The 25,556-nt window shown below is 37.5% G+C and overlaps 1 protein-coding gene, 1 long non-coding RNA gene and 1 gene segment (V, D, J or C); 1 reads left to right on the forward strand and 2 right to left on the reverse strand.

Annotated features, from left to right (window-relative positions):
* Positions 1-7,771: 7,771 nt before the first annotated feature.
* On the reverse strand, positions 7,772-10,459 carry LOC108411765. Its single transcript, XR_001856592.2, has 3 exons — positions 10,423-10,459; positions 10,083-10,191; positions 7,772-9,943 (listed from the first exon to the last, which is right to left on the reverse strand). It is a non-coding gene; the product is annotated as an uncharacterized LOC108411765 (long non-coding RNA).
* Positions 10,460-10,502: 43 nt separating this feature from the next.
* On the reverse strand, positions 10,503-11,031 carry LOC119264420. The segment is given in 2 exon segments: positions 10,503-10,810; positions 10,983-11,031. Coding segments are annotated over 2 exon segments (357 nt in total).
* Positions 11,032-15,641: 4,610 nt separating this feature from the next.
* On the forward strand, positions 15,642-23,577 carry LOC119264245 (putative uncharacterized protein DDB_G0290521). The gene is made up of 8 exons (XM_037542386.1): positions 15,642-17,529; positions 17,620-17,791; positions 17,974-18,204; positions 18,983-19,237; positions 20,250-20,315; positions 21,578-21,648; positions 23,162-23,205; positions 23,390-23,577. Exons 1-8 carry the CDS (start codon positions 17,329-17,331, stop codon positions 23,439-23,441), a joined length of 1,092 nt encoding a protein of 363 aa, XP_037398283.1. The 5' UTR covers positions 15,642-17,328; the 3' UTR covers positions 23,442-23,577.
* Positions 23,578-25,556: the final 1,979 nt, after the last annotated feature.

Here is a 25,556-nt window from a genome sequence, read left to right on the forward strand (position 1 = left end):
TTTACTGCACTTCAGTATTCTTTTGTGTTTTAATGAAATATCATGATTTTATGTGTGTAACTGTTCAAAGCTGTGTTTGTTGGTCATGTACTGGCTGGTGGTTTTGAGTTCTGCTCAGAATTATTTTAAATTGTCACCACAGAAACATTTGTTACAGTTTCTTTAGTGTGATGATTGTTTTGCCAGAGTAAAATGGAAAACTCAGTCATTTATTGTAATAAAATTAACATATTTAAGCTACAGGGTCACTCAAAGTTAGACAATTTTAGGTGAAAGTCCAAGTCAGTTAAAAGACCAGAATGTGTTTTCAGCTCTGACTGTAAACTAGTTCGGTTGACGGCGCAGTGATCAGTGCAGTGATGTCACTTAGAGATGATAGAGTGATGGAGGGCTTCGACTTCAGCCTCCTCAGAAACTTGAATGTCCTCTGCAATGCCCCTCTATTAAATAAAGCTGGGAGTTGACAGTTTGTTAGATGGTCAGTCCTGGATGTTGTTGGGTATCGTGTGCAGGTTCTTTTTAAGGACTGTGGGAAAGTTTTCTGTTCTAGGAGAACAGAGCTATATCATCATTATATTATATCATATTATCTGTATATGTAAAGTTTCAAATTGCATAGTTTTTTACAGATATTGGAAGAGAACGTAGACACAATGCAAAACAAAAAAGAAAATAGACACATGCAGTCGGTATAAAAGGTTACATTCATTAATGAGTTTGATGTGTGTCACTGAAGAGGGTAAACATGAACCCACAGCATAATCAGGGTGTCTCTATAACACTTTTCATATTTTGTGAATGGAACTGGGAGGTGGGGAGGAGACGAGGAGAGGGCAGAATGGGAGGACATTTAAACAGTACAGAGCTCCACCTCCACTAAACTCCTCCTCTCATAGAAGTGGAGCTGAAACACTGTGTGCATTACTGCTCTGTGCTTCTTTCTAGATGTGTGTGTTGAGTTGTGTGTTAGTGTGTGTGTTTCCTCTTCTCCGCAGAGTGTGTGATTGTGCTGTATCACATCCTCCCCCTCAGCACCTGCAGTAGGTCTCAGCTGCCGCAGTGCAGTCTCTGTGTCTCTGACTCTCACAGCTTTTTGTATGGCTCTGTATCACTGTGTGTTCGACCAGATACTACTGATATGATGTAAGCTCTGACAGTAATAATCTCCTGCATCTTCAGTCTGGACTCCACTGATGGTCAGAGTGAAGTCAGATCCAGATCCACTGCCATTGAAACGAGCTGGAGTTCCTGACTCTCTGCTATTAATAAGTTTAATCAGGAGTTTAGGAGCTTCTCCAGGTTTCTGCCAGGCTAGACGCTGCCAGGCTAGACGCTGACCCCAACTGTTGCTGTTTACTGCAGGGCTGGTTCTACAGCTGATGGTGACTGTTTCTCCTGGAAGAGCAGATTTCACTGCAGGAGTCTGAGTCGCAGTCGCCTGGCCTTTAAAATGTTTTCAGAAATCATCCTCATAAGTTTTAATGTATAACAGTGTGTTACCTTGAGTCCAGAAGATCAGAGTCCAGATGAAGATGGTGGTCAATGTCATGTCTGCTGTGGGTGAAGTTTGTGGGGCAGCAGCTCTCAGTCATGAAGTGTTAAATTCACAGGACTATAAACTCTCCCAGAGCACTGAAGCAGTGCTGATAATGCAAAGTCAGCTCTCTCTATGGAAATGACTCTATTGGTTGCAGTGATCATGTGACATTGAGTATAGCAGCATGGAAACAGAAGGAGTTCTTCATGGTTCAGTTTATAGCTGCTGAGTATCAGACAGAAGCATGAAAATGTTCCAGTGTGTTCTTTATCAGCTTCTGTTATTGCTGAAATGTGTTAAACAGAACACACTGTAAACTGTTTAAGACACAGTTGATCTTCTCACAGCTCAGCATTCTGCCTTTCCAGATCAGTGTGATGTTCTCAAGTGTGTCAGTCTTTCTCTTGAGGGATTTTGAAGCTTCTGCTCTCAGTCTGTCTCTCACTGCAAGAGTTTTTGGTGGAGGAGCTAAACTGCTTGCAGGAAATAAAAAAATGTATACATTTTATTGAAAGTCTTTTCTCTCTTTTTGCAGAAAATCAATTTATATTAATTTATTCAAGTTTTTCTTCATTGTTCAAAAGAACCAGTAGGGATAACATACATTTATGTACACAGCAGCTCTTTAACTATTTTCGTTCTTATAATAATTTACTTTTATTAAAATTTTTAAGGTTAAAGTAAAAAAAAAAAATATATATATATATATATATATATATATATATATATATATATATATATATATATTATAACGATATCACAGAATGAAATAATGTATAAATTAGTAATTTGAGAATAAATATAACAACATGTCACAACAGTTCAGACAAACAAGATCAAAAAAGTATAAAAGTTCAGTTTCAGAGTTTCAGAATTTCTACATTTATCTGCTGATTATTAAACTCATCAGTATCTAATGACTGAAATGAAGAAGCTGTTAGTAAAGCACCGAGAGAGCAGAGTCTTTAGAGCAAGAGGTTTTTGTACAGACACTGAATGAGTTTGTATCACTGTGGTACAATTTTGGTGGAGGAATGAAACTGTCAGTTGGCCGTAAGTAGCTTTTTATGTCTTGTTCATAATTAATCTGGTAATAAATTGAGGAAATAACTATTAATGCATATGATGTTTTTAAATGATATAAATCATGTAGTTTTATTTATTCAGAACTTAATAAAGCTTAGAATAAAGTTTGTCGACTGTTTGATTCTGAAAAGTTGTTAGTAAAATCTTTTAAAAATCAGCAAATTTCTCTTTAATATGTGTAAAATTACTGAGTTCATTTTTAAAAGTAATACATTTGTCTTATTGCAGATCTCATTCTCTTGTTGTGCAATCATGATGTTAGTTATTGTAAATTCTTATGGATGTTTTAAAATCTACATATAGATGGTGTTTCTCTGATTCATATATTTGATATTTCTATTAAGTTTTTTTTTCATTATCACTCTTCGTGAGCTAAATATATATTGAATTTAATAGTATATATTATTGAATGCATTACATTTCCTAATTTTATCAATGTGTACATTTTTTCTGAAAATTAAATGCTTCATAAGTTCACTCTTTTTGAGAGAAGTAACTGCAGATAACTCTGAGAGTTTAAACTGTAAAGCAGGTTATAATTAGAGGGTGAAACGTTTTAATGCTCCACTGAATTCAGTTCAGCTCTGTACCAAAAAAGAGAAGTGAAACCCACTCTGGTGTGTTTGTGCTGGTTGATTGTGCTCTACAGCTGGAGCAGCACCCTGACCCTCCAGGAGGACCAGTGGCTAAAGAACACAGTGACCTGTGAGGCCACTAAGGACTCCCAGCCTCCTGTCAGCCAGACACTGAGGAGAGATCAGTGCTGAGTAGTGAGGACCACGCGGGGTTTCAGCTGATAGAGCTTCTCTCACTCTCAGATGAGCTCAAACACATCTGAGATTAAAGCTGAAATGATGATCTGATTATTTTACTAAAGAAAATAAAGAGTTTCAATCAACAACACTGTATGTTTTCTTGTCTGATTGTAATTTATTCATCATTAGACTCAGAAATGCTTTAGAGAGTCGTAAAGGCTGTGAAGTTAAGAAAAAGTTCTTGCTGTTAATGTAGGAGAACATTCCCAGGCACATCTAATGATCTATATATATATATATATATATATATATATATATATATATATATATATATATATATATATATATATATATATATATATACATAGATGATCATGATGGAGATCATTGAGGGGGTTCTGTGAATGAATGTTTTTAACACAGGTTTATTTAGCTTAATTATGAAGTAAATACATTATATTTATACTTTAATGCTGTTATGTTGTTTTCCTTGTTAATGTATAGAATCACAGTATTGAGGCCTCAGTCTCCTCATCTGCAGTCAGCCAAAGCTAGAATGAAGCAGGTTGGATCTTCATGCTGGTGCTGAAACTAAAGTGATGTTGCTTTGAACTGGCGATGATGAACATCTGGACACAGAGCTGCTTCTTTCTGGGAAGGGAAGACCATCCTGCTCATGCAGATCTGAGTTTCACAATCAATGAACCGATCAAGACTGAGGCAGATATGAAAGTGTGTGTGTGTGTGTGTGTGCGTGTGCAGCACATTAGAGAACTTCACTTTTACACTCATTTACATTTCAGCTTATTTAGGCTGTGTGATGATGCCACTGTCCTACATCTGATTGGACAGAAAGGCTGTTATTTTAAATTTGTGGACTGTGTTATTCATAAGAAAGAAACTGAAGAAAGTGATTTTATGTTTTACAGTGTCTTCACACTCATTTCTAAGAACAGCTGATGGTGGCAGTTTGGCCTGAGCAGGTCGTGTGAGACAGATCTCAGTGAGATTCAGGCTGTTTCTTTAAGGTGCAGTTGACTCCACTTCTTCACCAGATAGTTCTTTACAGATGGTACAGCTGGTGAGTTACTGTCTTGCTGAATATTGACAGGCTGTGTATCGAGCCTTAATCGTGATGTAATGACATCTCAAGTGAGGCTGTGATGATTGTGATGTCATCAGTCACTCAGAGAAACAGGGTGGAACAGAAACAACAGCAGGAAAGATTAAACCTATGGCTGAGAAACTCATCATGAGAGCGAGAGAGCTTGTAGACTCTTGTGGAAGCTGCCAGGTATAAATACACAAGTCCTAATACGTCTCTGATGGGAAACAGTACAGCAGCAGCTCCAGGACAGAGACAGTGTTCAGCAGCCTGACAGACCCAACACACTTTATGAACAGTGTCTGTTCTTTTAAAGCAGTTAAGCTCATTATGTGCTGTGCTGGAGGGAGATTTGCTGAGAAACACTGAACATCTGGTGAAAGTTCTGCTCTATTCTGAGAGAAACAGAAATATACAGCCCTGTTAATGCAAAACTCTCTCTCTCTCTCTCTCTCTCTCTCTGTGTATCTCTCTCTTTATCTCTTTTTATCTCTCTCTCCCTCATCTCGCTCTCTATCTCTCTCTCTCTCTCTCTCTTTCTCTCTCTCTCTGTATCTCTCTCTCTTTATCTCTTTTTATCTCTCTCTCCCTCATCTCTCTCTCTCTCTCTATCTCACTCTCTCATCTAAGAAACAACTGAATGGCTGAATTATTCAATGTAGTTGCATCTTTATAATCTAGGCATAGTTTATGTCATTCTTTCCATTCTTTTTTCTATTGGCCAATTATAAAGTATTAATATGAGACAGTCACATACTGTATGCTGTTTTTTGAAGATACCTTAGACTAGTCAGACATGTCATCATTTAAGATGTAAATCCTAACAGACTAAAATTATATGATGAAATTATATGAATTATATGGCCAAAAAAAATTTTTCACCCCAAAATATTTAGTATTTTGTACACAGAGCATCTAAAAAAAGAGCAGAACTAAGTAAATGTGTAATATAAGAGCCACTTGTCCTCTGCTGTAATACTGAGTGTTTCCCCATATCACACACGTCATGTGTTCAGCTCTAGATTAAACCTCACTCAGGTTCCACCTGAACAGTGGGACTAGAATGAGCTCCAGCTCCACTAATCTCCTCCTCTCATAGACGTGGAGCTGAAACGCTGTGTGCATAATTGCTCTGTGCTTATTTATATGTAACCCTGGGAAAAAGGGGACACAGGAGTGATTGTTCTGGGTGATTGTTCAAAGAAGTGTTTGAATGTTTAAGTGTGAGAGCGTAATCCTAAGAGGCAAAGTTCAGCATTTTAAAAAGAAAGGGAGAATAACAGGGTGAAAAGAAATATGTAGTTTTGAAAGAGAAAAAAAAGAATGCTGAAAGTTTGGTTCAGATGTAGAAAGCAAACATCAGCTCAGTGCAACCTATACTTAAGTAGGTCTATGAACTTTCTTTTCATTTCTTCTTGATTGGATAGATTTACAAGTTCGTTAGTGAGGGTCTTTTATGATTGATCCCCAAGTAAAGGGGGCAGGAGAGTATGCGCGTGCATGAAAAAAAAGAGAAAAAGAGAGATCACGAGCGGGATGAGTGCGGCAGAAAATAAACAGTTTACTTCAAGGTTTTTTTAGCAAAACAGGCTCACTACCCACACTGAGAGTCGGCCTGACAGCTGTTTATGCTGTAGTGGCGTTCCTGCAATGTCCTGTTTAGTTAGTATCCCAGCTTTCGGGGGGAAAGTTAGCTAAGCTAATGTACTTTGGGAACCGAGCTCAGAGCACTAATTCCGCCAGACACTACTGGAGAGGGACTGTTTCGACCCACAGGAGAGAAGTTTGAGTCAGCAAGACTAAAACTGAGACTGGAACGAGGGGAGACGTGATGCCGCCCGTGCAGAGTCAGCCAAAGCTTTAGTGAGCGAGTGAGAAAGCTAGGCCACACGCTGTCGAGGAGGACCCATTGCCAAGTGAGGGAGAGACATCTAACGGGCGTTTGTGGAACCGCAGTGCTGCGCTTCGATTTCTTTTATTTGGCTCCTTTTTCATCAATAGACTCAGAAATGCTTTAGAGAGTCTTTAAGGCTGTGAAGTTCAGAGAAAGTTCTTGTTGGTAATGTAGGAGAACATTTCCAGGCACATCTACAGAGGTTCATTAATGATCATGATGGAGGTCATTAAGGGGTTATAAGTAAATTTCCTTTTCAACACAGGTTTTAATCAGGTAATTAGAATGTAAATAAAGAAAAATAAAGAAAAATTAGGAAATTTAACTTTTAATCTTTTGCAATGATTATTAAATATTTGTACATTAATGGTGTTTTAATGCGTTCCTTGTTGATGTATATAATCACAGTATTCAGGCCACAGTCTCCTTGGTATCTGTAGTCAGTCAATACTAGAATGAGGCAGGTTGGACCTTCAGGTTGGTAATGAAACTCAAGTGACAGAGCTGCTCATTTCTGGGAGCACAGGGGCCTCACTCTATATACAAATCTGAGTTATGTGTACACAATCACACCTATTATATTTCCATATGCATACATATGTGTGCATATTTATTTTCATTATATTGGTAATTTGTGTTTCATTTCTGGAAGAAATATGGATAAAATGTGTTTCAAATTATTTTGTAGATCTTTCAGTACCACTTTAAAATAAGACTACCTTTATAAAGGGTTTCCTCATGATTGTCACAGGTATTGATATAATGCTGCCATATGCTAATTTATACCAGCTATTGTGATCACTGGGGTTGAGTGGCATCTTCTTTAGGACAGCACTCCAGGTGTAACATTCTGTGACATGTTTAAAACATCCTGATGTATTACTTACTCTGCTTCAAGACCATCATGCAGTTTCTAATGTAGTAGTTGTTGATTTCAGGCTTTCATGTTGGGTTTGATGTTTCTTTGCATCTCAAATGGTCTATAACCATTTGTTAATGAGTTACTAACACTTATAACCGCCAGAAGGGAGCCTTATTTTAAAGTGTATAACACCTCACCATTTATTAATGAGTTACTAACACTTATAACTGCCAGAAGGGAGCCTTATTTTAAAGTGTAAAACACCTCACCATTTATTAATGAGTTACTAACACTTATAACCTCCAAAAGGCAGCCTTATTTTAAAGTGTAAAACATTTCACCATTTGTTAACGAGTTACTAACACTTATAACCACCAGAAGCGAGCCTTATTTTTAAGTGTAAAACATTTCACCATTTATTAATGAGTTACTAACACTTATAACCACCAGAAGTGAGCCTTATTTTTAAGTGTAAAACATTTCACCATTTATTAATGATTTACTAACACTTATAACCGCCAGAAGGGAGTACTTACTTACTGTAAAGTGCACTGTTTATTCATGTTCTACAAATATTTACATTTAGCTAATCTAATTTTGTCACATGAAGAAAGATACAACAGAAACAAACAAACATTTTCATTCATACATACTGAAACTCTTTTCATAATAATGAAACAGTTAAGCACGGTTGATCTCCAAATTCAGACATTAAAGCAGTCTTTACTGAATGATAATTAGAGAACTGGAAAATAAGTCTTGAAATTCAGACTGGAAAGGCTTTGTGTACATCCTTGAACAAGTGTCCAAGTGGCCCATCAGGGTGACGAGAGCCAAGCCAGGATGACCATTGAAGAACCATGAGGTGCTCCTTCAACAAAGTCTCTGTGCGATTCCCTCTCAGTCTACGGATATGTCCTTTGATGGTCCCCCATGCTCTTTCAATATGTTGTGTGTGGCTTCCAGACCAGCAATCCACAAACCACCTGCTGTGGTTTACAGTATAGTGTTTGTACCCTCAGAACAACCCTGTATGCCCTCCACTTATCACTGCTTATGCTACTTCCTGCCTTAACATGGTCTCTGATCAGAGAGATAAGGTGGCGTCTTGCTCGTTTCTCCACTAGTTTCAACACTAGTCTCTATTTTTAGTCTCTTTTGTCTTTAACTCCCATCATTCCAAAGACCCATTTCTTCCTTCTCCAGGCATTTCCAAATCGTCCTTGTGCATTCTATATATAAAAATAACCACTACATTTTTAAACAATCGTTTTAACATAAACTACAGAAAGTATTGTTGGACATCTTGTTTTAAACTGTCACATTTAGTATTAGTAATTATGTATATACATACATTTTCTAAGCCACTTATCCATCTGGGTCACGTAACTTAATTTATGGATAATTATACAGAAAAGGCCATTAATGATGTCTCCAGACATTTTTGTAAAGCTACATTTTTCTCTTATATGAGAAATAAATCTAAAAATAGACATTTTAAAAAGTATATGAAATCATTAAAAATGACCATAAAATATATTTTCTCTTATACATTGAACAGGAATACCCAAGAGGATCATACCATGCCTTCTCTGAACCTATACTAAATGAAATTAAAACATGTTTGTTTTTGTTATTAGTATATTTTCACTACATATACCCACTGCAAATGTACATGATTAATGTCTTTTTTGTATATACAAAAATATATGCATTCATAAGCATGAACAGAGAGATATTTATATAGGGAAAAATATGTGAATATTTGTTTCCCCTCTTGTAGTTTACATGAACAACACTGAAGATGGCAACAACCTTATTTCTGGCTTGTTTTGTTTGTGTGTGTCCATGAGTGTGTGTGCATGTGTGTGTGTGTCATACAGAGAGAATCTGTCTGTGCATGTGCATCACAATTATTACATAATCATGTGATCATAATTATTTGAGCTGATGGCATTTTTAGCTGACCACAACTGGGAGCATTTTTACCAGTTGAGAACCAAAGAAATATATATATATATATATATATATATATATATATATATATTTATTTATTTATTTATTGAGACATTATTGACCATACAAAAGCAATAAATGCTCTAACTTGTTGCTATAACACTTTTAGAAAGCAGAGGCAAGTAACGTTTGTTTATTTGATGTTTGTTAATAACGCCTTTAGAGGGCAGTGAGTAGTGTTCATTTATTTGATGTTAGTTAAATAACAACCTTAGTGGAAGGTGGTGAGTAGTGTTTGTTTAAGCTGAAAATGTCTGTCATTAATTGGGATCTACTAAGTATAAAAATATAGGAAGCCAGACAGCTTAACAGGCCTTAGGCTTTGATTTGTCATGTACAATGATAAAAAAAATATATATATTTTTTTTAACTACATAGCAAAATTTCATGTTGTGACAGACCTATTATGTGCATGTGTAAGCTAGCAAACAGCAGTGTCTTTAAGAAGCTCTTTTTAAACAAACTTAAAAGGTGTACAAACCTTTCACTGATGACGGAAGCAACTCGCGTCTATCACAACAATTCTTTTCCACCACCACGACACTGCCTGCTCTTCCTCCTGTGGCTGTCCATTGCACGAATACAAACCTCTCGAATACACCTTGTCATTTTTGTCAGTGTTGTGGAGCTGCCAGCAATATCATCACTGATCATATCAATCTGTCTGAGCCTGAGTCCTTGTGAGAATCTGTAGTAGAAAGAAATAATGTAATACACACTGACAAGACCTCTGTAGCATGTGCGTGCCTTAACAGTAGTGTTTATAATGTATTTATAAAAGACAGTGTTATATTGCTATTTTTCATTATACAAATACAGTATAGCACCTGTAAATATACTTCATCCAACTGAAGAGAGATGATTTAGACTTTTCAAACAGGGGAGCCAGCTCTGATAGTTTTTGAGACTCTTCTGTGACCTGCTCTTTTACAGCACCTGCAAACATGCCAAACATGTATCATTGTTTTTTACATTACACCTTGATGTGATATATTGCACACCCTTCACACTACATTACTATTAATGATTTATCAGCAATTTAATATGCCTTTAGATTTATTCATTAGTAATAATAATAATGAGAAGAAAAAAAGGATATTGTTTATGATAAGCTTAGTATAAGTGTGATGTTCTGTTCAGCGGAAATTAGCAAGCCATATCACATACCAGATGTACTGATCCTTCTTTGAGCAAGTTAGAGAAACCTCCCAGTTTACAGCTGAGGGAGGTTTTTGTATGGCACTCTATCACTGTGTGAACGGAGTAGCGTCATCCTGCTGACAGTAATAATCTCCTGCATCTTCAGGCTGAACTCCAGTGATCTTCAGAGTGAAATCTCTGTTGTAGCCACTGCCACTGAAACGATCTGGAATTCCAGACTGACGAGTGGTGGCTGTATAAATCAGGAGTTTAGGAGATTCTCCGGGTTTCTGCAGGTACCAGTACAGATCATCATCAATATCCACATCAGCTCTGCAGCTGAGAGTAACAGTCTCTCCTGGAGAAACAGACTGAGACGCCGGAGACTGAGTGAGAATTATGTCCCCCAAAGAGTCTGAAACAAAAACAAAAAAAAATTACATGAAAAATGAGACTTTTTAATCTCCTTCCTCCAGAGTATTCAACAGCCAAATTTGGACAGAATATAAATATACAGATGATAAACTGTGAACACAGTTTTGATATTTAACAAGCATTTATTTTAATTAGTGAAAAGTTCCTCTCACCCTGAGTGATCAGCCCCAGTGCTCCCAGCAGAAGAACCAGTATTATCATCATTGCTCTGTGTGTCTCTGAAAGGACTGAAGACTGATCAGCACTACAGCTCTTAAAGTGTGTGGAGCAGTGAAGCAGCTCACATATGCAAACAGCACAGGCCTCTGATCCACACCAGCAGAACAGAGTCTACATTAGCACTGATAATATTCATAAGACTAAACTATATTCAATCATCAACCTCAATGCAGAAAATAACATTTCATATCTATTGATATGCACAAATATACATTTACACAGTTTTTTTCCTGTTTACACTACACCTCAGAAATTTCATTACATTTCAATCCTCACTCTCAAATCTTTCAGATTTCATGGAAATAGTTTTGATCTTTTTTCAGTATTATAGAATTAATTCAATAGATATTAAATAATAAGTTTTAAGATTAATAACAAATGATAAACAGGATTGAAGGAAACAAGGAGTTTTTGTATGACAGCTTCAATAGAATGTATCACTGTGATGGAGGAACTAAAGTCATTGTGAAAATGGATGGCTCAGAGGTGAAGGAGGGGGTTCTGACCAGCACACAACAAGAATGGCCGCTACAGCCGCAGCAGCACCCTGACCCTCAGCAAAGCACTTTGGGAAAAGGGGGAGGGGTTTGGCTGTGCAGTCTCCCATGGCGGCGTTCGTCAGCCAATCATGTTCTGAAAGAGCGGCTGTAAAGACCAGCAGCTCCAAGACAAAGCTTAACATAGAGCTACTTCTACATCATCTACATGTGACGTTCATTACAAAAGGGATAATGCACACTAAAATAGGGTTATATAAAATTACCCTTTAATCATCGACTACGCCACCCAAGGAATTTCACCTCGGGAAATAATTAGTAATTCTAGCCACAAGAAAAACTCAGGTTCCTTTGTCTAAGACAGAGACATGTTTTCCACAAGTCAGTTTTTTTTATTTTCAGAAAATACTTTTATTTCATGTCAACATTCATTTCAAAAACTCCAATAGCTATCTAAAACTATAAAAATACTTAGCTGCAGCTGTTAAATTAAATCAACACTTGTCAAAAAAAGCATGGAAAAATGATCCCATATTAGGGACTGGAAACTAGAAAGTTAGCTACCACCGCAATTTATTGAAAAAGAAAAAGCATAGAGAGATTCCTAAACAAAAAAAACAAAACCAATTAGAGTCACAAGAAAACAGAATAACTAAATAAACAAACCCAAAACTGAAAACATACCCAAATAAACCACTCACATAAGAAAAATAAACTTAAACAGTAGGAAAAACGATACAAATAAGAGCTACAAGCCAAACCAAAATAAGGCCTGCGCTTCAAAGAAAATAAAGAATAATTAAACTAAAAAAATACACAGATAAATAAAGAAATAATTAACTAAACTAAGCCCAAAATATTAACAAAAATATAATCTAACGAATTTCGAAAAATAGGATCAAAAAACCCAACACAAGAGTCAGAAAAAATAAATAAATAACCTTAACACAAAAAAACCGGAAATCTCCAAAGGAGATAACCCGCGTCTGGGCAAAAAAAACAAAAAAAAGTAAACAAACAACTACCCAAAAACAAATAAATAACCAAGGGAATAGCAAATTAACAACTAGTCTTCAAGTAGCACCTTAAAAAGATATACCGCTTCCCCAAAATATGGAGCAGAGGAGAAAAAAACGAAACCAAAAACATAAGAAAAACAGCAGCACCACAGAAGAAGGAGCAGCAGAGGGACATTAACCTCCCTTACCCGAGATTTACTCGGCCCACATCTGAAAGATACAAATATTAATTACACACTACTCTCGACCAGGATAAGCTAGCAATGAAGAGGCAGAGTAAAAACTAAATGGAGGCCTTGGACCACAGCACCACACCAACACTGCAATCACTGACTTGAATAAAACATGCCAATTGTTGCAGTTGTGCCTCACTGCACCACGTCAAACCACGCAGCAACCCACGGGCCAAACCGACCGGAAGGTCAAATTCACCGGCAAAAAGAGGGGGGGAGGGGCATGCAGGGCAGAGGACTCCCTAAGCCCTCCTTTTTATAGGGTCACAGTGACGTCCCAATATTAACCCATACCAGTAGTATTGAATGAGAATAAGTGAACAAGAACACCATCTGCCACATACAGTAGAGTTTAAACTCTACACAGCGCTCATGTTCCTGTCTTTACTCTGTTCTCTGTCCTGTTGCTGTTCCTGTGGTTCTGCTGAGCTGAAATGAAGCTGAATCTAGAACATCGTCTTTTCTTTTACTCTGTTTAATGGTCAAGCTGCTTGAGTGAGTTTGGCTGAACGAAGCTGAACACCTGCTGAAAGTGTTGCTCTACTCTGGGAGAAAGTGGACGACTCAGGCCTGTTAATGCAAATCTGAGATTCACCCCGCTGCTCTCTCTCTCTCTCTCTCTCTCTCTCTCTCTCTCTGTTTACTACTTTATACTGCTTGTCTGTGTTCAGCTGGGTGGGGGTCTGGTTTCACTTCCTCCTTTAGTGCTGCTGCCCTCCAGGATGAGAGATTAATGTCCTGAGCTGACTGAGAGTGTGTCAGAGTCACAGTACTGTGAGTTTAATAGACTGAGCTGATGTTGAAGAGACTCAGTTTATAGACTAATGATGCTGATTAAAGACTTATGGAGTCTAAAATGGATCCTGATGGGATGGTATTGTATAAGAACAGGTTCTGTTTTGATTCTGAGGGATACGATGTGAGTATAAAACAGTGTAATGAGTTTTACTGATCAGTGTGAGAGAGCGTAACTCCAGGAGGGGCTGGGAGGGGCTGAGGTGGGCTGTGGCTCCCCCTGCTGGACAGTCTGCCTGATGGACTCTATGGTGCATCACTCTGCCTGCAGCTGCTGTAACCAGATGGAAAAACAGAGCTGCACACACAGAAATGAGTTACTTTCTCTTTAAAAAGTGAGAGTTGCTGGAATTTCTGGTTCAGTACCTGTCTGATTTTTTGTGATTTGGGAAATCACACTAAACAGTACTCTAGAATTATATTTATTATTCTCAATCAGCAAGGCCAGATATGCTGAGCGAGCTTTAGTGAGAGCATTTCTACACTCTATAAGGCTGTCCTTCCATTTACATTTCTGGCATTTGGCTGACACTCTTATCCAGAGTGACTTACAATTTGATCATTTTACATAGGTAGGCCAAGGCAGTGTTAGCCCAAGAGTCTTGCCCAAGGACTCTTATTGGTATAGTGTAGGGTGTTTGCCTAGGGGATTGAACCGAAGTCTACAGTGTAGAAGGCAGAGGTGTTAACCTCTACACTATCCAACCACTACCAGTGGTTGCCTTCCAGGCAGACTGGAACACTTCCAGCTTGGTTTGTTGCCATTTCCGCTCTAGTTTCCGAACTGTTTGTTTTAAGGTACGGGTTTTATCGTTGTACCATGGGGTGAGCTTTTTCTGCCTTATTCTTTTTATTTTAAGTGGCGTCACATTTTCTAAAGTGGATCGGAAGGTATTTTCTAAATAATCGGTTAGTAAATCTAGCTCCATTGGGTCTGATGGAGTGAAAACTGGTGTTGATAGTTCTCAGATTTTCTATAAATTGTAGGGTGGTAAAATGTTTTATTGAGCGCTTTGTAGAATAATGAGGGGACATACATATATTATGGCTAAGTCGTAGCTCATACGAAATTAGGTAATGGTTGGAGATTGCTGAGGTTTGCGGTAGGATATTAAGCGTGTCTATGTTAAGACCAGTTGTGAAAACTAAATGTTAAATAATGAAAATGTGTTCTCTTTTGTGTCCAGATTTGTAACATGAATGGAAATGACCTCAAAGGAAGTGAAAGTGTCACATTGTTTCTGATTAATATCTAGAGTATTTTGGTAGATTACACAGACTCCACCTCCCTTGCCTGAAAATCTTGGCCTATGTCTATAATTATAGCCTACAGGGGTGGCTTCATTTAAAGCTGAATATTCATCTGGTCTAACCCATGTTTCAGTGAGGAAGCAAATGTTGAATTTATGATCACTTAATTTAATTTACAATGACTGCTTTGGGGGCGGCACAGTGGCGTGGTGGGTGGCGCTGCTGCCTCACTGCAAGGAGGGCCTGGGGGGGCGACCAGGGTCCTCTCTGTGTGGAGTTTCAACCCGGTCTCACTCCCTATGCGTATGAAATCGTACGCAAAACTAAACACTGGGATGCGTACTCATGCGTACGCAGAGAGCTGCGTACAAATGTTACGCCGCTATCAAATACATGTAAATACTCGCCGATTCCCGACAAATCGATCCCTAGGCTATATTTAGGTGTCCAAACTGATCGTAGTGTCTACTCTGTACAGTATATTAACGCAAACGCTAAAAAAAGATGAGACATTTGACGTTTTACGAGTTGAGAGAGAGAGACATAGAGAGAGATGCACTTACTGAGCGAATGCCCAGAATACAGTGGGATTCGGTCAGAATTCTTCACTAAAAAGACCAACATAATCGCTTTATTAAAACCCTTCCTGAGCAATGATGTCTGAGGTAAATATAAGCGTGCTATACACTGGAGCACAGTATGTTCAGGCCTGCCACAGAGTAAGGGACGGAGATACACACCAATGAGCACACACGTTATTATTAATTAATAATAATAATAGTATTAATATTAGTAATTAATATATTATTCATAATTCTGTTATTAATTAATAAACTATGAGAGTTTAATAGTTTCATAGTTTAGGGTTTGTTCGGTTTGTTTTTGGCTACTTTTTTCTGATGTGTGGAGACAAACGTAATTTTCACCTAAACGTATTCCTTCTTTTATTCTCTGTTTCTGGTTCTTCTCAGGTTCTGATATGCCTAAATGAACTGATTAGTATCCAAGCTCAAATAATGATGGATTTTACATCTTCAGAAGTGATGTGCGAGGTTGCCAATTTAACAAAGGAATTTACTTTTAGTCATTCTTGTTCGTTTTAGTTAACCTCACTTGTAACAGGAATTCATTCATAATAGACCACGTATGGAAACATCCCAATATATGTATGTATTTAGTTAACAAGAATGTGCTCAGACAAAGACTCTTACTGTGAAGTTCTGGTTGCATTGGTAAGGTTGCTATCCAATTTGAGCGCGATTGCGACCATCGATATCAAGGTTTTGAAGCAAAGATCGTTTAAGGGAGGGTCTAAGTTAGGGCACTACATTTCATACAGCCTCATTTATGAAAGCTAATGCATTGAAGTGAAAGTGAGCGCCCCCCATCTTTCGGACTGTGTGCACTTCCGCCCGATCCTCTGGACACGGAACCACAGCTCGCTTTTCCCTCCACACGGTGAGTGTGTAAGCAGTCCGGTGCTTAACTTGACTTCGTTTTAATAACAGACACATGCAATTCTGAATACATTAACAGTTTTTTTTCATTAATATAAACTTAAATAAAATGCAATATTAAGTAGGAGCTCGGTTTAACATCCCAAGAGTATAAGACAAATGTGCACAGTCTGGTCATGCTGCTAGCTAAACTAGTAAACTAGCTTAGATTAGCTAGCATGCCTTTAATAAACTTGAGATTTTAATCACTCTTCCTTTTGTAAGTATCGCAATTTCTATAAAGTTATGTTGCCCTGTGCACCATGTAGTAGTTTACTTTTGACATGCTAAGAATGCGTGTCGGTGTTTAACAGGTGAAAATGTTCTTTGCTAGCTAGCATTAGAGCTGGCCTAATTAGAGCATGTGCCTAATATGTATACCTAAATAATCCACAGGTCTACACTAACATTACTCAAACTGTATGTCCATTAATGAATGATATAGAAATGACATTACAGCTAGAGCTGGTTGATATGTGAATTGTGAAAACATGAGTAAGAAGTTTTCATGATACGTGGTAGTATTTAATAAATGAGTTAAAATATTTTCAGAGTATAAACGCACAATGATATTTTTTTAAACATTTCACACACTGTGCTCTACCAAATCTAGTTGGAGAGGCCTAATTACTTTTATTACTGACAGTATCTGCAATATGCTCCGAAAAATTATATGGTAACATTAAATGTTTTGACATCTATTTTTTTCTTTTCACAGACCTTTCAGATCCCTCCTCACATCCATCTATCTCTCTATCCTTTATAGCGACCCAACGACACTTTTAAGAGCCACTCGTCTGTCTGTCTATCCATACATCCGTTTATAATCTGATTATAGATAATCAATTTGTCTATCTACCTATCTGTTTGTCTATCTATATATCTATCTGTCTATCTCTCTATCTACTTACCTACCTACCTCTCTGTCGTTCTACCTTTTTGGCTTTCTTTCTGGCTGTTCATCTGTCTGTCTGGCTGACTGGATACCATGCCAGGTTCAACCCAAAAGACCTGCCAGTCATGCAAGGCACAAATAAATGTTGGCTGTAAACACTGCAAGCTGTGTGGGGCTTCTCAGCCCCAGAAAGTGAAATTGCAGCAGGCCAAAGACAAAGCATCAAAGGAATGGGCCCAAAAAATGTTGAATGGAAGAAACACCTCAAAGCTGATAAATTCCACCAATCTTCTAGTAAGTTAACTAATAATAACTAATCACATGGACTGTTTACATACATGGGTTTTGTAATACTACTAATATGTACTTATTGTTAACTTACAGCTCCACAAGTTTCACATGTTGGGTTATTACCCCCTTCTTCTTCTTGGGAGGAGGAAGACGAGGCAGGCCACAAATTTTAGGGCAGATGTTTTTTATCCTCAGCAGTTTTCTTCAGAAATGGAGAGGACATCAATTTCTACAATTCGTTTGCTGTATGAAGGTCTTCTAAAAGGCATGTTGAAATTAAGTGCATTGAGTATTTCACTCATTCATTTTCTGTGTCTCTCATATCTGCTTATCAAATCAGGAGGAATGAATGTTAATATGTCCTTCAAAGGACTGTAATTACTATAACATTACATTATAATAGTGTGGTATTATAATAACATTATAGTAATGTTTTTCTTCACGTAGTGGCTCTTAATCCAGAAGCCAACCCCAACTCTTCAAATGCTCCTGAGACCAACACCAGCTCTGCCCATACTCCTGAGACCAACACCAGCTTTTCACATGCTCCTGAGACCAACTTCAGCTGTTCAGATGGTCCTACAGAGAACCCCAGCTCTTCAGTTGCTCCCCTTCATACTGAACCTACATACACCTTAATTCTTACTCCTGTTACATCTGAAAAGGAAAATTCCACAGGTGAGACCCTTGCAAGCAAAGAACACAAAAGTTCCTGTCAGATGGTAATATTCACTATTATTACTCTTTCAGTTTATTACATTGAACTGTTAATGGTGTATCACTACGCTCATAAATGTGTTTTATATTTGTGTATTTACACAGTCATTTATACATTGTTTATAGATACATACAGATTAGTCACAAATTTAAGCAATAAACAATAAAAATGTTCATTTGTAAGGTGATCCCAAGCTGCTAGAAAAGTTTATTGCCCCTTGGCATAGATGCAACCACCTTTATAATCCAGTGATTATTCTGGTCAAAATGCATCATTCATGTATGTCTCTTAACTAAAATCAGTCCTTCTGAGAGTGAAAGCAAGTACCAAAAAATAATGCTTAACATTCACTGAATGTGTTTGCGGGTCCAGAATTCTATTTCTCACTCATATAACATAATTTATTAAGGTTTCTATAAAGTAACTGAGTTAGAACATAGATGTTCGTGAAGGCTACATTAACTGGACTTTTTATCTTACGCACTTACTATATGGGCAATAGGCCGACACAATTAATTTTTTATCTTTGTTGGTCCAGTATTGTTCCCTTTCTGTTAATGGAAATAGAAGAGGTTTGCTGATAAATTGTGCAGCACAATCTACACAACGGTCAATTACTGTAAACTTGTAAAATATATTGGCGATGTACTTGGCACCATGAATGAAACACGAGAGGTTTGTATTATCGGTCATGCATTCTGTGGAACTGTAGTTAATAAAATATTTTCCTCAACTTAGTGGTTCTTAATCTGGAAGTCAACCCCAGCTCTTCAGATGATCCTGAGACCAGCCCCATCTGTTCAGATGCTCCTGAGACCAGCCCCTTCTCTTCAGATGGTCCTGAGGCTAGCCCCAGCTTTTCAGCTCCTCCTGAGCCCCGCAGCAGCTCTTTAGATGAACTCAATCCAATTCTCTCCCCTGTTACATCTGGAAATGGGAATTCCACAGACAAGTACCCCTGCAAGAAAAGAACACAAGAAGTAACACCAAATGGTAAATTATTAGCTTCACTATACTTTTTAAGGTTATTGCATTGAACTGTAATCAGTCATTATGCAATAATACGACAGACAAAACAATCTAAGATTACATTTTCACTTTCAGCAGAGAGTTAGCAAAAACAGCTAGCCTCTTGTTTACCATGAAAACTTGATAGTCTGTTTAGTTGTTGAACAATGGCACCCATGCCCATCATTTGCCTATTAAGCAACTGACACCCGCAATGCAGACCTAGCCGTGTTTAAATATCCCATAAACTAGTAAAGTAGATGAATGAAACGTTTGTCAAATCGTCAAACAATTAGCACCCACATCGGTACAGTTAATAAAACTATTGTATCATTGGAAACAAATCTAACCTTTATTAGATTCGTATTTGTGTAATCATAATTTTATGTATGTATCTGTAATGTATATGTATATTCAAATAATAATTCTGATGAAGAAATAATGTTGTTATATTTGTCATTGTTTCAGATCACTCTTATTGAACTGCGAATGAAAATAAGTATTAGATTCCTTAACATTCACTGAAGGAACCAGCAGGTTCAGACTTGTAGTCTTCCCTCCTTAAACTTTATAATACCTTGGTTGTTTTGCATTGTTTTCTATGTAGCAACTGAACAACAATGACAGTGCAAGTGAGACAGTAGTTTCTCCAGGTTGGAACCACATGGGTGACCATGTGGTTTATTTGAGACATGAATAGAACACTGAGATGAAATGTGTTTATATGGCCTACTTGTTTTGAACTCATATGAAGCAGAAATAAAATGCAGGGTAACAATACATGTAAAAAAAATATTTAACACTACTATTTAGACTAATTTTATGTGTAGTTATATAGATGCATAGTTATATAGTTTGCCTGTTTACTTCTAAATAAGAGTTGTGTTGATGTCTTCACTCAGCCAGAATGCATTGATGTCACAACTCAGCCAGCTTGTGCTGCAGCGAAAATTTCGATGTCACAGCTCTAACTACTAATATGTTTTCTTTCATCTAGTGTCCAGCTCGACATTTAATCGTACTTTTCCCTGCAAGAAAAGAAGAATAAAGATCAACCCAAGTGGTAAAATCATATTCTCACAATCTGGGGTTCTATTGGGTTCATCTATTTAATTGAATTGATGTATAACTGAAATTGTAATTATTTTTACCTAGACTAGTTTATTTGATTATATTAAGAAGAATGTAATATTTCAGAAATATTTTCTCAGGTGCCTGAAACATTTGCATAGTACCAAATACTGGTGCATGCAGCTCAAAAATTATAATTTCATCAAAAAGTTCATTTATTTCAGTAATTCAGTTCAAAAAGTGAAACTTATATATTGTATAGATACATGACAAACATAGTGATCTATTTCAAGTGTTTTTCTTTTAATGTTGGTAATTCTGGCTTACAGTCAATGAAAACCCAAAAGTCATTACCTTAAAAAATTAGAATATTATATAAGACCAATTTTTAAAAAAATTTTTAATACAGAAATGACTACTGAAAAGTATGTACAGTATATGCACTCAACACTTGGTCAGGGCTCTTTTTGCATGAATTACTGCATCAGTGCGGCGTGTCATGGAGGCGATCAGTCTGTGGCACTGCTGAAGTGTTATGGAAGACCAGGTTGCTTTGATGGCTGCCCAAACCATCACTGATTGTGGAAACTTAACACTAGACCTCAAGCAGCTTGGATTGTATGCCTCTACACTCTTCCTCCAGACTCTGGGACCTTGATTTCCAAATGAAATGCAACATTTACTTTTAGCTGAAAACAAGACCTTGGACCACTGAGCAGCAGTCCAGTCCTTTTTGTCTGTGAACAGCCAGCTTCTTTAGCAATGACCTTTTGTGGCTTACCCATCCTTGTGGAGGGTGTCAACGACTGCCTTCTGGACATCTGTCAAGTCAGCAGTCTTTCCCATGCTAGTGTAGCCTATTGAACCAGACTAAGGGACCGCTTTAAAGGCTTAGAAAACCTTAATTTTCTGAGATAATAACGTTTGGGTTTTCATTGACTGTAAGCCATGAACATCAACATTAAAAGAAATAAACGCCTGAAATAGATCACTACGTTTGTCTATCTATACAATATATGGCTTACACTTTTTGAATTGAATTACTGAAATAAATCAACTTTATGATGAAATTCTAATTTATTGAGATGCACCTGTACATTACAAACACTGGATATCTGGTAGGTTTACAGCAAAAGGTTGGCCCTGAGTACTAGAACCACTGCATTATAGGACATTGCTTTAATTAATCTAAATATATGACTACATACATTAACAAAGCTGGTCATAATGAAATTTGTACTGTTTGTACTTTAGAATGCCCTGTCCACACTATGGCTGACACCTACCCAGTCCAAAAAATTTTATCACAGAGGGTATCAAAAGAGGTGAGTGATCATTGTTTCAGTGTATAAGATAAGATAAGATAACACTTTATTAATCCTGAAGGAAATTGCAGATCCTGAAGGAAATTCATCTTTTGAATGCAAACTGAGATAAAGGGTCCTATTTTTATGATGTGTTAGGATAAACACATGCACAGTGGGAAAAAATATAGGCTATATTCCAAAATGAATGTCTCATCGTCACAAATCATCTACGTATCCAATCCAAGAACACATTAAAAGTAATTCAGCTCTGACTTAAGACTCAGTTCTACCCTGGTATAAACATGTTTAAAGCTACAGGTGTTCTCTGAATGTCTGGTACACCAAACACCCTGATGAGGTAAAATATTATGACCACATGCCTTATATGCTGTTGACCATATGCCGCATGCCACCACAGTAGCTCCAACATGCTGAGGCAAGGCCTCTGAAGGTGCTCCGTGGTATACGGTACCCAGACATTAACTGCAAATCCTTTGCATCCTGTAAGTTGCAAAGTAGAGCTGCTGGATAGGACCTGCTGTTGCAGTACATCACAAATGCTTAATGTGATGTCACAAATGATTAAGCACAGATGCTTAATCTGCTTAAGATCTGGAGGTCAGGGAACTCTTTTGCATGTTCCTCAAACCGTTCCCAAACGGTGTGCAGTGTGGCAGGATGCATTATTAGGAGTCATCCTGAAAGATATCACTGCCATCAGGGAACCTGTACCTGACCCATAACAATGTTTAGGGAGGTGGAATGTGTCAAATTGAGCAACCCTCAGACAACCTTCTTTCATTGTTCCAAGGTATGATTCTCATGACGCATTGTGGGCGCATGGGACAAGCCTGGACACTCTGACAGGACTTTAGCTACAGCTAAACAGCCACATATAAGATAAGATAGCCTTTTATTATCCCACAGGGGTAAATTTGCAGCAAGGTGCAATACATTGTGTAGCTAGTATTAAATGTTTTTTTTTTTTTATTATTATTTGTGACCCAGTAGCCCAGACAATATAGCCTTCATTGTCTCATCAATGAGCTTTGAGCACCCAACACCTTCTTGCAGGTTTGTGATTTGCCATTTCTGAGATGCTCCAGATGCCCAGGCTTCTGATGATTTGGTCACTCAGGTCTTCAATCTTGCCGATTTCTCCCTAGAACCAACATGCTGACTATGAGAAGCAACTGTTCAGTTGTAATGTATCACAAACCTTGACATGCGTCACTGTCATAATATCGGTGTTTGCTTCATCTGTGAGTGGTCATAATGTTTTTTACTTTGAGGTGTATAAATCTTGTGATTTTATGATGAGTATTATCTTGAAACTGATGCTGTTTATTGTTCTGTCTTTGAGATGACAATATTTGTAGCCAAGTCCTAGACTGAATGAAACCACTGTGGTATTGTGTGTCGATTCAGCATAATGTCTTAGAAGATGTTGTGGTGTATTTGTAGCGAGACCAGGTCAGTAACACTGTAATTGGACTGTGGAGTGTAATGAATAATTTATATTTCATCATAGGGCACAAAAGAGGTCAAAGTCCGTTGGCAGCAGTGTTCTGGGTGGTATGTGAACTTTGTCATTTGTGATTTAATTCTGAAATTAAAATGTGAAAGTTTATGTACTTACATAAGCAAGTCACTGCGGAGGATAGAGAGGATTACAAGGCTCATTTCTATTCACACTCCGATTTATAAGAATGTATTTTACGTAATGTGATGCCTTATATTTTGTTTTCTTTTTTTGCAGTGGCATCAAGTGGAAAGACACATGGGAGCCTTTCAACGAGATATTCCCGTAGTAATGATTTGAAATAATACTCTAAATTATTCATTTTGGAATTTTGATGTTTAGCATAACTATTTCTAGGTGATGTGTTATTTATTCATCATTACCCTTGTCATTCATAAGGTTATTATTGTTCAATAAAGATATTGTGCAACATCTTAAAACAATACTTGTATGTGGAATTAAAGTGTTTACCCCACACACCTTTTCTTTACCTACATATCACTTAAAATTGATATAATATTGTAAAACTTCATGTTGTATTTCTAATTGTTCTTAACTTGTAGCACCACATTCTCAGAATCAGTCATGTTCGCAATTTCAGTGATACACTATATTGTCTGTTTTGCCAAAAGTAACAATCAAAACTTTTGGTCATACAATTACCTGCAGAAAGCTCTGGGGCATTGTTGGGTCATTATCACTTATTTTATTGATTAGTCAGTCACATGCTTACACCAACATTAGATTTGTAATGATTTTCACTTATTCTAAAACATCATTATACTTTAAAATTAATGGTTGGGTTATTTTTGTACCATGAAGTGTATTGCGCAGGTTTATAGACATGGCCCTGTTCTACACTGGCTGTGTACTTCAACATAAACGATAAAGTTGTGTAATGATAAAAACAGATCAGTAACACGATTGGATATAAAAGAGCATCCCAGAGTTTCAGAAGTAAATAAGGAAATCATGGACATGGATCATCATCCGGGCTAGAGGAGGAGAGGGACCATCTGGTTTGTCATCGGAACACAAAAGGCCAGCATGCATGGTGGTATGTGGTAGAGGGCTAAGTGGATAAGTGCATATGGCATTTGGCATTGTGCACAGTTTGGCAACGACAAATGACATTTGATGCATTGTGAAAGGAAAAATAGGACAAAGGACACCCCAAACCATTCATGTATATACCTGTGCCCTTGTAATTCAGGGTGTGAGTTTGAAGAGGATTGGAGAAAGTCAAAAATTTGGTCCAAAGGGTTTTTTTGGACCAAAATTTTGACTTTCTCCAATCCTCTTCAAACTCACACTCTGACTTAGGGAGACCCAAACTTGGACTGTGCTGGTCTTATTTTCAATGTAGGTCACTCCAAAGCAGAGATCTCATAATCCCAATTCCAATCTACTCAAGTCACCAAAATAGGTGGGTTTTGTACAGTAGAATTTTACAACTCTGAAGACATATATGGCTTCAGTGAAACATGTACTATGTTAATTAATGCTTAGTTTGTGAGTTTTAAGCTCATTTCTTAAAATAAACTAGCATCCCATTTCTTGATCCTACTTCACATCTATATGACATAGTTCAAATAGGTGTGAATTTGCATCCCAATTGACATTATTTGACACAGTTCATATAGATGTGAATTTGCATCCCACTCACAAAGAATGTTCATGTGGGCAGGCCCTTGTTGCTAGGTGCTTGTAACAATGGACTAACCATGTATATATAGTGAAGAGTAACACTCTATGAGGGGGTGCAGCTACCTCCATCCATTGGCCCGCACCACCCAAATCCATATTACATTATGATATATGATGTAATATATGTATGTATGTATCTAATATGATGTATCTAAATTTTGGTTCAGCTGCGCTCAGCGGTTGGCCCTGTCTGGCCCTGTCTCCGCCCTTTGACCTAGGGGTCCGTGCTTGCAGTATGTTCATCTAGGGGGACTTTACAATGCGTCCATGCAGCAGCATGTGACTGCATTCATGTGTTGGGCCACAGAAGCATGTTATATGCCTGATTTTGCCCCTATAGTGCTCTATATAGTATAGCCCATAAGGGCACCTTGAAAGGTTTGCCACGTGTCTGCCCTTTGATCTAGGTGTCCGTGCTTGCAATATGTTCATGTGGGGGTCCTATGCAATGCGTCCCCGAGGCAGAAACTGTTGAGCATTCTGTTTTTATTTACATTTTTAGGGTCATAAATCATGTCACATAATTCAATATGTGACATAATTCATCAGCATGATAAAACATTTTTTTATAAACTTGATATTTTCATATAAGCTTGAAAGGTGCCTCCTACTTTATTTCTTATATAAATAATCAATGTATGAAATTTCACATTTATATGTGAATTAGTTGCTGAATTAGAGTTTTTTAAAGTGTGCA

The sequence above is a fragment of the Pygocentrus nattereri genome, chromosome 11 (assembly GCF_015220715.1).
Source record: "Pygocentrus nattereri isolate fPygNat1 chromosome 11, fPygNat1.pri, whole genome shotgun sequence".
Taxonomy (NCBI): Eukaryota; Metazoa; Chordata; class Actinopteri; order Characiformes; family Serrasalmidae; genus Pygocentrus; species Pygocentrus nattereri.